Source organism: Panthera pardus, unplaced genomic scaffold (assembly GCF_024362965.1).
Source record: "Panthera pardus isolate Hobbes unplaced genomic scaffold, ASM2436296v1 HiC_scaffold_18, whole genome shotgun sequence".
In the NCBI taxonomy this organism is placed as follows: domain Eukaryota; kingdom Metazoa; phylum Chordata; class Mammalia; order Carnivora; family Felidae; genus Panthera; species Panthera pardus.
This window is the reverse complement of record NW_026526743.1, coordinates 9,529,677-9,545,330: the sequence shown is the minus strand read 5'-3', so window position 1 is coordinate 9,545,330 and position 15,654 is coordinate 9,529,677. Positions and strand designations below refer to the sequence as shown.

General features: G+C 40.6%; 2 protein-coding genes across 9 annotated transcripts in view; one reads left to right on the top strand and one right to left on the bottom strand.

Moving 5' to 3' along the window:
* Window positions 1-15,654, bottom strand: part of LOC109260970 (zinc finger protein 677-like) — a 90,792-nt gene that overhangs the window by 21,594 nt on the left and 53,544 nt on the right. For 2 of the 3 annotated variants that reach the window (XM_053906278.1, XM_053906282.1), the window contains one exon: window positions 11,712-12,176. The exons of the other annotated variant lie outside the window; for it this stretch is intronic. In XM_053906278.1, the coding sequence (XP_053762253.1) occupies window positions 12,103-12,176 (74 nt within the window). In that variant the 3' untranslated portion in view covers window positions 11,712-12,102. Of the gene's footprint in view, window positions 1-11,711; window positions 12,177-15,654 lie in introns of those variants that run through there. 3 annotated transcript variants of the gene reach the window in all.
* LOC109260969 (zinc finger protein 677-like) overlaps window positions 1-15,654 on the top strand; it is a 51,240-nt gene that overhangs the window by 31,044 nt on the left and 4,542 nt on the right. For 2 of the 6 annotated variants that reach the window (XM_053906233.1, XM_053906234.1), the window contains 2 exons: window positions 7,154-7,222; window positions 12,885-13,038. In XM_053906233.1, coding sequence (XP_053762208.1) covers window positions 7,208-7,222; window positions 12,885-13,038 — 169 coding nt within the window. In that variant the 5' untranslated portion in view covers window positions 7,154-7,207. The other 4 variants (XM_053906232.1, XM_019439468.2, XM_053906235.1 and 1 more) reach the window with 4 other exon arrangements.

The following is a 15,654-nucleotide window of genomic DNA, read 5'->3' as shown; positions in this document are numbered from 1 at the left end:
TGATTAAATACCTTCCTAAGACCTGCTTCTCAAGCACCTGACTGTAGCCAACCTCTGGCTCATCATCATTAAAGACGTTGCTCAGCAACACTTCTGGCTTGAAAAATATCTTCGTTGAGTTTTGATGCATATTTGTTTTGTATGTTCTGAGTGGCCACTGGTGTATCCATTGGCATCGCCTGCTTCTTGAGTGTCTTCCGGGACATCACGATTGGCCCCAGGAACTCCAAGATGACAGAACTTAAAATAAAAGCTCTGCGCACCTCTCTAACAATCAGCTGCTGGATCCTCACTGTGGGGGTAAATACCACTTTCTCTCTTCTTGTGACTGACAATGAACAGTGGAAACATCACAAAGAAATTTGACCAGGGGGTGCTGAATAACAAGATCACACAATCACCATTTGCCCTACTTTTAACCTTCCTTCCTGTGGGCCATTTGGGATTCATGACCTGGACCAGCATCTCCATAGTTTTCCACGTCTTAAGATACAAGCAGTGGGTCCAGCACATTCACAGGAACATCTCCAGAATTTCCCCAGAGGTGAGGGCTACCCAAGGCATCCTTGTCTTGATAAGCACCTTTGTATCGTTTTAAGCTCTCTCTTCCACCTTTTCATTTCATTTGGCTCTTTCTGAAAATCCCAGTTGGTGGGTGCAGAACCCCTCTACCCTAATCACTCCATGGTTTTTTTAACAATCAGCCCTTCTGTTCTCTGGAGCCCTGACCTTATTGTGTCCAGGGTCGTCTCTGCATGCTACAGAAGGCATACACAACTCTCTAAAATGACAAGATACCTATAAACTATTGTAAACTGTTAAAGAATGTGTAGTCATGTGTTCATTCACTCCTTGCAGAGATTTAAGTACTGGAGGGGGCAGTCACTTAATAGGGTGTGAAAAACAAATCCAGCCAGCACCACCTTCAGGATTTCCACAGGAAAACAGAAGAGGAGCTATTATAACTTGCATATTTCCTATTGAAGATTATTAACAGTATATATGATGCTGCTGAAAATGTGAAAACCTAGTTTTACAATTTGCTTGTATTATTCACATAAAGAACAGACATGTCTCTGGAAATATTTCAAAACCACCATTTCATCAGTACTAGGAAAAGTTAAGTATCTCTGAAAGAGTACACCTTTTACAAGCCTCCTCATCTGCACTTGTTACCAAGCATTCAGAAACAGAAAACAAAAAGATCTAATTTTCCGGGTACCTGGATGACTCAGTGGCTGACCCTCAGACTCTTGCTTTTGGCTGAGGTCAGGATCTCAGGGTTTGTGAGATCCAGCCGAGTTGGGGGGGCGGGGGAGGGGACAGAGGGCTCTGCTCTGAGCCGGCTTGGGATTGTAGATCTAGCTCACTGCCCCTCCCCGCTTGCTCTCCCTCCCGTGCTCTCTCTCAAAATAAATACATTTTTAAAAATCTAATTTTCAAGGAAAAAAAATCCTTCCAAAATAACCGAGAACAAAGATTTAAAAAAATTAAAATTGCAATGAAATTTGGCAATTAAGGGCTTAAGCAAATACAGGTGCCATGTGGTAGGTTTCAAAGACGTTTGGATTTGTAATTCATCTCGAGAGGTGTGGATTCGAATATCAAATCTAAAGAAAAAGACATTAATGAACACTTATAGAGGCAAAAATGTTCCTTTAAAGCAACTTGCCAGCTTTTCGCTCCCACAGCCCAGGGCGGAAAGCAGTCCAGCAAGTAGAGAGAAGTGACAATTCAGTGAAAAGCTCTGATGGGGAGTTAATACCAAACTGCACATTCTCCACAAAACGGTTTTGCATTTCGCAATGTAGCGTCCATCACCGACACTGACCACCCCGGCTTTTGCTGCATTAAACAAAGAGCTGTAACTGTCCGCATCTCAGTCGACCCACTAGGACCCCCAGCCCCAGGTCCCCGCGCTGCTCCGCCTCCCCAGCTGGAGGCGCGTCTACACTGCTTGCTACAAATGTTTCCCCCGCCATCGTGTTGAATTTGTCAAATACCGCCGCTCCCAACAGAAGCGGCCCACCCTTCCCTAACCTTGTGCCCAGCCTGGCTCCAAACGACACCAGCGGGATTGGGAGGAATCCAAAAGCAGAACCTGAAACCGCGGGGCAGGAAAGACAAACAGGACTGACAGACACCAGGAAGCAGACCCTGCGCAGGGTAGGACACTGTACGCCCAGGCCCCGCCTAAACCCGCCGCGTCATAGACGCGCCTCGGCCCCGCCCAGCGGCTCGCGCTTGCGCACTTTCCTGCAGACCCGGAACTGGATCGCCCGGAGCAACCAGCGCGCTCGGGTGAGTGAGTCTCCATTTTCCAGGTTTACACCAGGGGCCGTGCTCCTAAAGCCCCGCCTCCACATCCAGGTTTCGGGGTCGCCTGGAAGGTAAAATCCTTGCACTCACTAGTCCCGTTCACCTCTCGCGGCGTGGCTACAAGACGTTCAGATCCCAGTCGCTCGGGGCGGGTCCCGGGCGTCTGCATCGTTTCCGTTTAAAATCGCTCTGAGGCAGGTACGGGCCCAGCCTTTCTGTCTCTGGCCCTTGCAGACCCCGATCGCCCTGACAGTCGCTTTCCTGCTCAGAACCTTTCTCTGACTCCCGAGTCTCCCCCCTGCCGTCCACCCCCAACCGCGTCGGGCACAGTCGTCACTAGGGAGGTGGATGCAGGCCCTTCGCCCCGCCGCAGGGAGGGCAGAGTGGGGACAGAGATGGCAGGGAAAGACGCAGAAATCTGCGGAGTTAGAAGGCCATCATAAAGTGTGGGGAGAAAGAACGGCGGGGATTGAAACAGAGGCCGTAATAGAGTGGGGTCAGACTGTTGGAGGAGGAATAGTGAGGCAGGGACCCAGAAATGGACAAAAGGACAGAAGAGAAACAAGGACACAGAGACGTATACAGAGAAGAAAACACGTAGTGGTCTCAGACAAAGCACAGAACCCAAACCCAGGTGAGTACTGCATTGATTGGATATGGGGATATTAAGTTGTGAAGTACTGATTTGTGGCTTTATGACCTCATTAATCTAAAATTTGGTGAATTGTTCCAGTTATACAGAAGAGATTGAGAGTTGTGAACCCTGATGTTTGAGGCATCTGCTCTTTCTAAGCATTGCATCAGAAGATCAATTCCATTTGCAACCCCTACTCATCTAGAGGGCAGAGGACTAGCTCAGTGAGTTAACCAGGGAAGACTTTCTATAACCACATGGTGCTTTTTACAATGGCCATCATTAACAGTACTGTTTGTCTCTCTCCCTTTTTTCTGTGGCTCATGGTATTCTTTGGTGTATCCTCACACTTGTTTTGGCTTTAATCTCAGAATCCATTGGATATCTTTTTAATTTCCAAATTATTTTCCCTCTGAATTTTATTGTTCAGATTATGAATTTTATATACTTTGTACTCTATCATATGTTGGAACCATTCTTTGATTTCTTTATAATATTTCCTTACACATCTGTTAAGGATGTGGATAATCTTTAACACTCAAAACGTGTTCAGGCAGTTAATTTAATATTCAACAGTTCTCTTTTTCCCTTAAGTGATCTTTTACATTACTGAGTTCCAAGCTGAAGTCTCCAACTAATTACACGATCCCCTCAAGTCCCCTTTGTGTATTCTGTACACATGTTGAAAGGTGGTCTGGATTGATGTGGAACTTTGTTCCAGCAGAGCCCATCTGTTCATAATACAGATTGCTCAGAGCTCATACCCACAGATGACCCTTTTTCATGTTTTCCAGGACTTGTAACTATTTGTAATTTCATACAGCTTTTCTGGAAAAGAGGAATTAAATGTTTGGGTTTGATCAAACCCATGAAAGAGAAGCCTCTCTTGTTCGGGAATATGAAAGGTAATCTGGAATTAGGACCAACACTTTTTTTTTTTTTTTTTTTTTAATTTACATCCCAGTTAGCATGTAGTGCAATAATGATTTCAGGAGCAAAATCCAGTGACTCATCCCCTACATATAAAACCCAGTGAACATCCCAAGAAGTGTCCTTAACGCCCCTTATCCATTTAGCTCATCCTCCCACCCAGCACCCTTCCAGCAACCCTCAGTTTGTTCTCTGTATTTAAGAGTCTTTATGTTTTGTCTCCCTCCCTGTTTGTACATTATTTTTGCTTCCCTTCCCTTATGTTCATCTGTTTTGTGTCATAAATTCCACATATGAGTGAAGTCGTATGTTGTATGTGTTACTCTCACTGCTAATTTCACTTAGCATGATACACTCTAGTCCATCCATATTGTTGCAAATGGCAGGATTGCATTCTTTTCGATTGCCAAGTTAATACTCCACTTATATATATATACATATAATACTTGTATATACATATATATATACATATATACTTTGTGTGTGTGTGTGTATATATATGTATGTATGTATGTATATATACACATATATATGTATATACCACATCTTCTTTATCCATTATTCAGTCGATGGACATTTGGGCTGTTTTCATTCTTTGGCTATTGTCAATAGTGCTGCTTTAAACATTGGGGTGCATGTCCCCCTTTGAAGCCACACATCTGTATCCCTTGGATAAATATGTAGCACTGCAAGTGCTGGGTCATTGGGTAGTTCTATTTTTAATTTTTTAAGGAACCTCCATACTTTTTCCAGAGTGGCTGCACCCATTTGCATTCCCACCAGCAGTGCAAAAGAGATCCTCTTTCTCCGCGTCCTCGCCAACATCTGTCGTTGCCTGAGTTGTTACTGTTAGCCATTCTGATAGGTGTGAGGTGGTATCTCATTGTGGTTTTGATTTGTATCTCCCTGATGGTGAGTGAAGTTGAGCATTTTTTCATGTGTCGGTTGGCCATCTGGATGTCTTCTTTGGAAAAGTGTCTATTCATGTCTTCATTTCTTCACTGGATTGTTTTTTGGGTGCTGAGTTTGAGAAGTTCTCTATAGATTTTGGATACTAATCCTTTATCTGATATGCCATTTGCAAATATCTTCCCTCATTCCGCTGTTTGCCTTTTAGTTTTGCTGATTGTTTCCTTCGCTGTGCAGAAGCTTTTTATTTTGATGAGGTCCCAATAGTTCATTTTTGTTTTTGTTTTTCTTGCCTCTGGAGACATGTTGAGTAAGAAGTTGCTGTGGCCAGGTCAAAGAGGTTTTGGCCTGCTTTCTCCTCGAGGATGTTGATGGCTTCCTGTCTTACATTTAGGTCTTTCATCCATTTTGAATTTATTTTTGTGTATGGTGTAAGAAAGTGGTCCAGATTTCTTCTGCATGTCACTGTCCAGTTTTCCCAGCTCCACTTGCTGAAGAGACTGTCTTTATTCCATTGGATATTCTTTCCTGCTTTGTCACAAAGATTAGTTGGCCATGTTTGTGGGTCCATTTCTGGGTTCTCTATTCTGTTCCATTGATCTGTGGGTCTGTTTTTGTGCTAGTTCCATACTGTCTTGCTGATTACAGCTTTGTAACACAGCTTACAGTGTTACAGCTTACAGTCCGGAAATGTGATATTTGCAGCTTTGGTTTTCTTTTTCAGGATTGCTTTGGTTATTTGGGGTCTTTTGTGGTTTCATACAAATTGTAGGATTGTTTTTTCTAGCTCTGTGAAGAATGCTGGTATTATTTTGATAGGGATTGCATTGAATATGTAGATTGCCTTGGGTAGTATTTACATTTTAACAATATTTGTTCTTCCAATCCATGAGTGTGGAATATTTTTCCTTTTTTTTTTTTTTTGGTGTCTTCAATTTCTTTCGTAAGCTTTCTATAGTTTTCAGGGTATTGATTTTTCACCTCTTGGGTTAGGTTTATTCCTAGGTATTTTATGGGTTTTGGGGCAGTTGTAAATGGGATCGATTCCTTGATTTCTCTTTCTGCTGCTTCATGATTGGTGTATAGAAATGCAATTAGGGGCACCTGGGTGGCTCAGTCCGTTAAGTGTCTGACTTCAGTTCAGGTCATGATCTCACTGTTTTTGAGTTTGAGCCCTGCGTCGGGCTCTGTGCTGACAGCTCAGAGCTTGGAGCCTACTTCGGATTCTATGTCTCCCTCTCTCTCTGTCCCTCCCTTCCTCATGCTCTGCCTCTCTCTCTGTCTCTAAAATAAACATTAAAAAAAAAAGAAATGCAATTGATTTCTGTGCATTAATTTTATATCCTGAGACTTTGCTGAATTCATGGATCAGTTCTAGCAGTTTTTTGGTGGAATCTTTGGGATTTCCATATAAAGTACAAGCCATCTGCAAAGAGTGAAAGTTTGACTTCCTCCTTGCTGATTAGGATGCCAGGACAAGCCCTTTCTGCTTAAAGCTATCCAGGCCATCATTTCAGAATTTACTTACACCCAGTTCTGCTCACTCAACTCAAACTTCTTAAGGGTAACTTGGTAAAATTACTCCCCTTCTGAGCCCCAGTGTACCTACCTGTAACATGGAGACGACAGACCAAAAATTCTGAACCTGAGCTAATAAGATCCCTGAAATGATTTTCAAAGTTGGGTGTGTTTTTGTGTTGACAGTTTTCTGGATGAGGGTATGCAGTTATCATTAGAGTTTACAATGTGACCCATTTCCAAAAATAATAAAAACCACTTAGAAAGAGGCAGAATAGTCTTAGAGAGACATGCCTCTGTCAGCTCCACCCTCTCTGTGTGTCTTAGCTATATCTTAAAAATTTGTGTCATCTTTTGACATTAAACCTTCTCATGGCTTCCCATCACCATGAGGACAAAGATCTAAACTCAGAGTGTAGTAACCAGGGAGCTTTGGAGCTCAGGTGGCTCTTAAGACTTGTTCCAAACTGATGGCATGGACAAGCTTCTGTGTCCTCCATCAACCATTCATTGGATGCTGGCTTCCTAGGGAGGAGCCAAGAACTTGAATGAGGGAGTTCCCTTAGGCTGAGTGCCAGGTAGACAAGACAATGCAGTTTCAGTAGAGTGTGTACGTTTCAGCAGGAGGGGAGGGCTTTCTGAAGAAATGCTTGACAAATGCACTTGTTGGACTCCATATAGGAGTTTATTCTCCCTGAATCCCTTCTGTTGCGGTGGGCAGCAAAGGTCTGTCTTTCTCCCATAGTAAGGTGCTCTCTGTATGCATACTCTATATGCATACTATGGCAGAGGAAGAGGATATCTTGATTCTAAACATTAAACAACATACTTTTTGTCACACAGTATAACCTTACCTGAGAAGGAAGACCAGAAGAAGAGGGGGGAAAAAAAGGAGGAATGGCTCTTTTCCAGGTAAAAGTCATATTTTTTGATGATTGTTCTTCCTAAAATGTCACATTTTGAACTCATTAATCTTCTCCGTCTCAGAGTTGTCCTGCCTACAGTGTTTACTCACACCCAGGGCCTTCTCCCAGTCTCCTCTCATCTCCATGCAGATTCCATCTCACTGTGACCCAGTGACATGGAACTTGGGAAGAGGCTCCTTTTAGGTGGTTATCCTGTGAAGGAGTTTCTTCGCAGGCAAGAACTAGAGATGGGGGAAGTGGGCTGTCGTGTCCTTGAGGTTGGGCAGTTGGATTCTTCAGAGACTCCTTCTAGATGCCCATTCAGCTCATATAAATAAACCAGGATTAAAGAGATTACATACTAAGTAATATATTAATGCTCACAAGTACTTGAGAAACCCTGGAAAATAAGACTGACGGGGAAATTTGCTTTGATTTTACAAATGCCTTTTGACGTTAAACGAGGGAATCAGTGTGCTTCTGACTCCCAAATATTAATACTTTGGAATAGAATGGGAAGTTCAAAGTATGGATAAGGAATAGAGAGTTTTGTTTTGTTAACACAATTAGTTTTAAAATGTAGAATCAACCTACTTTTCTAACAGTTAAGTGTTTTTTTATTTATAGCACATCCATCTCATAAAGACCATGTGTGGTGTTCTTTCAGGAACTCTTATGCCGTAGATCTTTTAAATAAAAATGTTTATAACTTAGCCTGACATAGGACCAGAACTTTCTGTCATCAGAGAGGCTGGCGCTCAATTTTCATTTTACTAATAATTGTTAAATTTTTTTTTGTATTAAACCCCTCTAGTATATATTTTTGTGGTTCAGTTCCACACAGTGGTACATCTTAGAAACTAATAAGTAAAATAACCATTCCCTCTCACATCTTTCACCATCACGGATTGTCTTCATCAGGAACTGATGTTCTCTTTAGTGCAAATCTTCTAAAAATGTATTTACATATTGTAATGTGATTTTAGAAAATATTCTTCACTAAATGTTTTATCATCATATTTTACTCTGCAAATTGAAATATTTACATACCATATGTCTTGAAGTTGTTCTCATGTTAGTAAACGTAGAGATAACTGCTTTTTTAGATCCTCATTGGAGCATTCACTAAATGAAGAAACATGGGTCCTTTACAATTTCTTACTGTTTCAAAGAATGCCAGGTGGTGGCTTCTCAGCAGGCTGACTTCACTACAGACATCTAAGCGTATCTTAAAATTGTTATGGGGTGCCTGGTTGGCTAGGTCGATAAGGTGTCCGACTTGGGCTCAGGTCATGATCTCATGGTTAATGAATAAGAGGTCCACGTGGGGCTCTGTGCTGACAGGTCAGAGCCTAGAGCCTACTTCGGATTCTGTGTCTCCCTCTCTCTGCCCCTCCCCTGCTCACATTCTTTCTCTCAAAAACCAATAAACATTTAAAAAAAAAAGAAAAAAGAAAAGATTGTACAGCTTAAGCAGGATTACCAGGTTAATGATAGTCTTTCTGAGGAGGCACAGACGTTCCACTTACTAAATAAAGATTTTAAATCAACTGTCTTGAACATCCTCAGCTAAAGGAAAACATGGAAAACATCTAAGAAGTAGGAGAATAATGTTTCAACAAATAGAAAATATCAGTAAACAGACAGATGAAATAGAAAGGGATGGGATAGTTATTCTGGAGTTAAAGTATAATAGCCAAAATTCAAAATTCACTAGAGGGTGAATGGACAATAGACGGACAATAAGAATAAAGAATCAGTGAACCTAAACATAAGTTAACTGAAATTATCAGGTGTAAGCAGAAGAAAGGGAGAAAAAGAATAAAAGGGAAAAAAAGAAGAAAAATGACTGGAGACTAAGAAATCTTCAAACACTATCAAGAATACTGATATACATGTAATAGGAGTCCTAGAAGGATAAGACAAAGAAAGGGCAGAAAGAATATTTGAAGAAATAAGAGTTGAAAACCTCCCCAATATGTCAAAACAACCTACACATCCAAAAAACTCAATTAACTTCAAGTATGACAAATGCATGGAGATCCCTGGCAAGCACATAATCAGTCAGCTTTTTATTTTTTTATTAAAAAAAATTTTTTTTAACGTTTATTTATTTTTGAGACAGAGAGAGACAAAGCATGAACAGGGGAGGGTCAGAGAGAGAGGGAGACACAGAATCTGAAACAGGCTCCAGGCTCTGAGCTGTCAGCACAGAGCCCGACGCGGGGCTCGAACTCACGGACCGCGAGATCATGACCTGAGCCGAAGTCGGCTGCTTAACTGACTGAGCCACCCAGGCGCCTCAATCAGTCAGCTTTTTAAAAAAAATTTTAATGTTTATTTTATTTTTGGGAGAGAGAGAGAGAGAGAGACAGAGCACGAGTGGGGGAGGGGCAGAGAGAGAGGAAGACACAGAATCTAAAGTAGACTCCAGGTTCTGAGCTGTCAGCACAGAGCCCGATGTGGGGCTCGAACCCACAAACCATGAGATCATGACCTGAGTCAAAGTTGGAAGCTTAACCAACTGAGCCACCCAGGCGCCCCAATGCTCGCTTTAAATACACAAATAGGTTGCAAGTGGAAGGATGGAAAAAGACATTCCTTGCAGATAGTCATGAAACCTACCTGAGTAGCTATACACATATCAGACCAAACAGACTTTAAGTTGCAAAATTGCTACTAAAGATGTTGAAGGACATTCTATATTGAAAAAAGAGTCAGTCCATCACGAAGATAAAACAACTATAAATGATATGTATATAACAGCAAAGCCCCCAATTTTTTGAAGCAAAAAAAGAGTTCTACTATAACAGAGGGAGACCTCAGTGTTCCCTTTTTAATAATGGACAGAACCGCCAGACATCAGTAATAGAGGACTGTGCAACACTAAACCAGCTAAACTCAGCAGACATATATAGAACACTCCACCCACCAAAAACATTGCACTCAAAATTAGGAATAGAAGGGAACCTGATCAGTCCGAAAAAGGATATTATAAAAATTCCATAGCTAACATCATACTCATTGGTGAACAACTGAAAACTTCCCCCTAATATCAAGAACAAAACAAGTATGCCCCATTGTGCCACCACATATCAACACTGTATGGGAAACTTTAATTAGAGAAAATACAGAGGATAAATAAAATGTGTCAGAATTGGAAAAGAAATCAAATGATCTCCATTCATAGTGTACATGATCTTATATTTAGAAATAAGAATCCTCAGAAAGACAGTTACCATATGTTTTCACTCATATGTGGATCCTGAGAAACTTAACAGAGAACCATGGGGGGGGGGGGTAGTTAGAGAGAGGGAGGCAAACCATGAGACTTAAATACTGAGAACAAATTGAGGGTTGGTGGGGGGTGGGGGAGAGGGGAAAGTGGGTGATGGGCATTGAGGAGGGCACCTTTTGGGATGAGCACTGGGTGTTGTATGGAAACCAAACTGACAATAAATTATATTTTATATTAAAAAAAAATAAGAATCCTCAAACTATTAGAATGAATTCACTGAAGTTACAGAATACAATATCAACACTGAAAATTCAGGTTGTGTTTCTGTACGGGAGCAATCAACAAATGGACAGTAAGTAAACAGTTCCATTTAGAAGAGCAAGAAAACAAATGGGAATAAATTTAACCAAGGAAATGGAAGATTGACACACTGAAATTTCATACAAAGTCGTTGAGGAAAATTAAAGAAAACCTAAACAAATGTCAAGATATCTTGTGCTTGTGGCTTAGAAGACCTTAAAATGGCAGTACTCCCCAGAGCAATATAAAGGGTAATGCAGTCCTTAGAACACCCCAACAGCATGTTTTGCCCAAATGGGAAACCTGATTCTAAAACTCACATAGAATTGGTAAGGACACCAAATAACGAAAATAAATATGAGAAAGAACAATATTGGAAGACTTAGAATTCTTGACATCAAACCTGACTACAATAACTTTGAGTAATCAAAACTATAATTCTAGCAGAGGCTAGAAATACAGATCAAAGTGATAGAATTGAGCGTCCACAAGTAAACCCATATGTCTGCAATCCATTCCCTTTTACAAGTCTGCCAAAAACAGTGGAAAAAAGAATAGTCTCTTTAATGGTACTGGAACAACTGGATATCCTTGTGTCAATGAAACTGAAACTACCTCCTACCATATAAGTAAATAAATTCAGAATTAATCAAAAGACTACAGGTAAGAGCTAAAACTATAAAAGTCTTAGATGAAAACATAGAGGTAACTCTTCATGACCTTAGTGTTGGCAGTGGATTTTTATATATGATACCAATAGCAAAAGAGAAAATGACTAAGTAGATAAATTGGTATTCGTCACAATCATGTCTGTGCACTGAGACATTATCACGTGAGTGAAACAGTCTACCAAATGGGAGGAAATAATTTGCAAATCACAAATCTACTAAGGGTGCAGAACCTAGAAATATATGAAGAACTTCTCTACAACTCAACAACCAAAATACAAAGAGCCCAATTTGCAAAATAGTCAAAGTATTTTAATAGACATTTCTCCATAGAAGATATACAAATGAAACAAGCACAAGAAGAGGTGTTCAATGAAAGTAGTCATTAGTAAGATGCAAAGTCAAAACCAAATGAGTTATCATTTCATACCCACTAGGATGACTATTGTAAAACAACAACAACAACAAAAAATAAGTGTTGGTAAAGATGTAAAGATTCTAATTAGAATCATGACACACTGCTGTTAAGCTGTTGTAGCTGCTGCAGAAAACAGTGTGGCCAATTCTCAAAATATTAAACCATGTGACCCAGTAATTCCACTCCTAGGTACATAACCAAAAGAACTGAAAACAAATATTCAAACTTACTTGTACTTGAAAGTTCATAGCAACTTATTAACATCAGGCAAAGGTGGTAACAAGCAAATGCCCATCAGCAGTTGAGTGAATATGGTCTAGTCCTGCTATGGAATACTCTGCAGGCAGAAGAAAGGAAATGTACCACTGATACATACTATATCATGGATGAACCCCAAACATTATTCTAAGTGAAAGAAGGCAGATGCAAACGGTCACATTTTTGATGCCATTCCATTCACATAAAAAGATCCAAAATCAGTAAATCCAGAGACAAAGCATTAGTGGTTGCCACGGACTGGGCAATAGGAAGCACCTGCTTAATGGGTAAAGGATTTCCTTTGGGGCTGATAAAAATGTTTTCTATCTAGACAGAGGTGAGATTTATGCAACATTGTGAATGCACTGTCACTGAATGGTACTTTATTTTTTTATTTAAAAAAAATTTTTTTTTTTAACATTTATTTATTTTTGAGACAGAGAGAGACAGAGCATGAACAGGGGAGGGTCAGAGAGAGGGAGACACAGAATCTGAAACAGGCTCCAGGCTCTGAGTTGTCAGCACAGAGCCCGACGCGGGGCTCGAACCCATGGACCGTGAGATCATGACCTGAGCCGAAGTCGGCCGCTTAACCGACTGAGCCACCCAGGCGCCCCTGAATGGTACTTTAAAATGGCTAATTTTATGTTAACTGTATCTCTTCAAAATTATCTTACACAAATCAAAGAATACTCACTCTAGCCAAGTCCATCTTTACACATCCCTAATTTTGTGTCAAATAAGAACACTTTCCCTGTCCACTTGGTGAAATGTGTTTTCCTTTCAGGGACGGTTGACATTCAGGGACGTAGCCATAGAGTTCTCTCAGGAGGAGTGGGAGTGCCTGGACCCCGCTCAGAGGTCCTTGTACAGGGACGTGATGTTGGAGAACTACAGGAACCTGGTCTCCCTGGGTGAAGATAACTTCCCTCCAGAAGTCGGTAATTACTTTTTGTGTTTGCATTTCCTTTTGAGAGTCCCTGACTTGATCATAGGAGTTTCAAATCCCTGTTCTTTAGGGAGTGATTGCAGCCATTTTGATGGAGAATGGAAAGGCATCATAATGTGGCAAATGGACTCTTAACTTCCCTTTCCTTCAGAAGTTCTGCACTCCTGCTTGTTTAGGTGGTTGCAGAACATTAGTCAGAAAACCTTGTGGGAGGGAAATGGTGATGACGAGCACTGGGTATTATATGTTATATGAATCACTAAATTCTACTGAAACCCATACTATACTGTTTATTAACTAACTAGAATTTAAATAACCATCTAGAAGTCTGGGGAATAGGATGTAAAAACCCTTAAAGTCTTAGTAAGTCCAATTTCACTGACATCATTAAAGATAAGGCTCAGAGACAATAAAGTTACTTAAAGTTGGGGAAAGAAAAGGAAACCTTATGGTGAATTTTTTAAAATATCTGATTCTGTGGTCTTACCCTTGTGCTTTTGGTTCAGTACTTCTTGGAAAGAACCAGATCTCTGCATACCTAAAATAATCCTTAAGCATTCAGGCACTCAGTTGACTACTTTTTGAAATATGTTTCTACACCCACATATACTGAATGTCCTTTCTTTGTTGAACAACAAGCTGGGAATGTATTCTGGAAGAGCAAAGCAGATCTGTTTTTCTTTATAAATGGAAATCTCTTCTTGAGCTGAATATCATCTCCATTTTCGAAGCAGGGAAAGAGCCCTGGACTGTGGAATGTGACCTGAATATTTGGGGAAATCCAGACAGGTGGGAATGTATTGGAGATGTGAGCACAAGTCAGAGCTTAGAGGGGCACAGAGTAAATGGCTCCAGTAAATACTGTTTGGGAAGGGTCTGTGGGAAAATACAAGTTCATTCCTTATGAGCTTTCAAAGAAAAGCCTCCCTCACCCCCCACCCCCACACTTCTCATTCTGTTATTCAGATGTGTAAATCAAATGTGTACACATCTAAACTCCCACTGTTAGGACCTACAACGCTGTTACCTGGCCCCTCTGACCATACTGGTGCCATGGTTTGAGAGGGACTGGGATGGCTGTCCCTAAGGAATCTTTTCCCTGATCTCTCTTGGTTCTCATTCCATACAGGTCAGAGCTGAGGCCTCTATAGTGCAGACCCCAGGACCTGTTCACTTTCCATTTCTATTTTGTGTCCTAGAGAGAACTTCTCAGGAGACAAACAAAATGTAGTATCTGTCTAATAAAAGTAGAGCTAAAGTTTATCTCTTTCTTTCCTGGGCCATCCTGGCTTCTTAGGGTCGGGCCATTGTGCATTAATTAGGAAGAAGTCATGATGTAGATAATTCCAAAAAGTGAAAATCCAAAATTAGATGTAGTTAAAATACAGCACAGTTTACTGACATCTCTAGTTAGCTTTTCTGTCGGAAAAACATGTATCATTCCACAGATGTTTATTGCATTCCTGATATACGGAAAGCACCATATTAATAAATTTGGGTGGTGTTTTGTTTAGGTTGTTTTAAGAACTAAAGAGGCAGCAGCAAGTTTTGATGTTAAGTAATCTCTGCACCCATTGTGGGGTTTGAACTCACCACCACAAGGTCAAGGGTTGCATGCTCTACCAAATGAGCCAGCTAGGCATCCCTCTTTTTTTTTTCTTAACCTTTTGATCCCTTCACCCATTTCTGCCACTGTCCCCTCAACTTCCTGCCTGTAGTAACCACCAATCTGTTCTCTGTATCTACTAAGAGAGGTGGTTTTGTTAAGATTCCACATATAAGAGAAATCATACCGTATTGGTCTTTGACTCATTCCTCTTAGCATAATGTCCTCAAGGTCCATCCATGTTGTCACAAATGGCAAGATTCTTTCTTTTTTATGGCTGGATAATATTGTGTTATATATACACAACTTTATCCATTCACCCATCAATGGACACTTAGATTGTATCTGTATCTCAACTACTATAAATAGTGCTGCAGTGAACATCAGAACGCTTCTTTTTGAGTTAGTATTTTTGTTTTCTTCAGATAAATACTCAGAAGTAGAATTGGTGGATCACACACTTCTCTTGGCTATACCATTTCATCTCCCACCAACACTGCACAAATTCCCCACCCTGTCACCAATGCTTGTTATTCTTGTCTTTTTAATAACTGCCATTCTAATAGGTGTGAAATGATACCTCATTGTAGTTTTGATTTGCATTTCCCTGGTGATGAATGACGTTGAACATCTTTTCATGGTCCTGTTGGCCACCTCTAGGTCTTTGTAAAATGTCTATTCAGCTCTTCTGCCCATTTCTTAAATTGGATCATTTGAGCATTTTTGGGCTGTGTTGGATTATTAGTCCCTTATCAGATACATCATTTGCTAATTTTACATTTTGTTGAAAAAGTGTTTCCTTTGCTGTGCAGACACTTTTTAGTTTGATGTAGTCCCACTTATTTTTGCTCTTGTTTTTTCTTTTGGCGTCAAGAGTCAAAAAAACAAAAAAATTGCCCAGACCTGTGTCAAGGAGCTTCTTACCCTCTATTTTTTCTTCTAGGAGTTTTATGGTTTCAGGTCTTAGATTTAGTCTTTAATCCATTCTGAGTTAATTTTTGT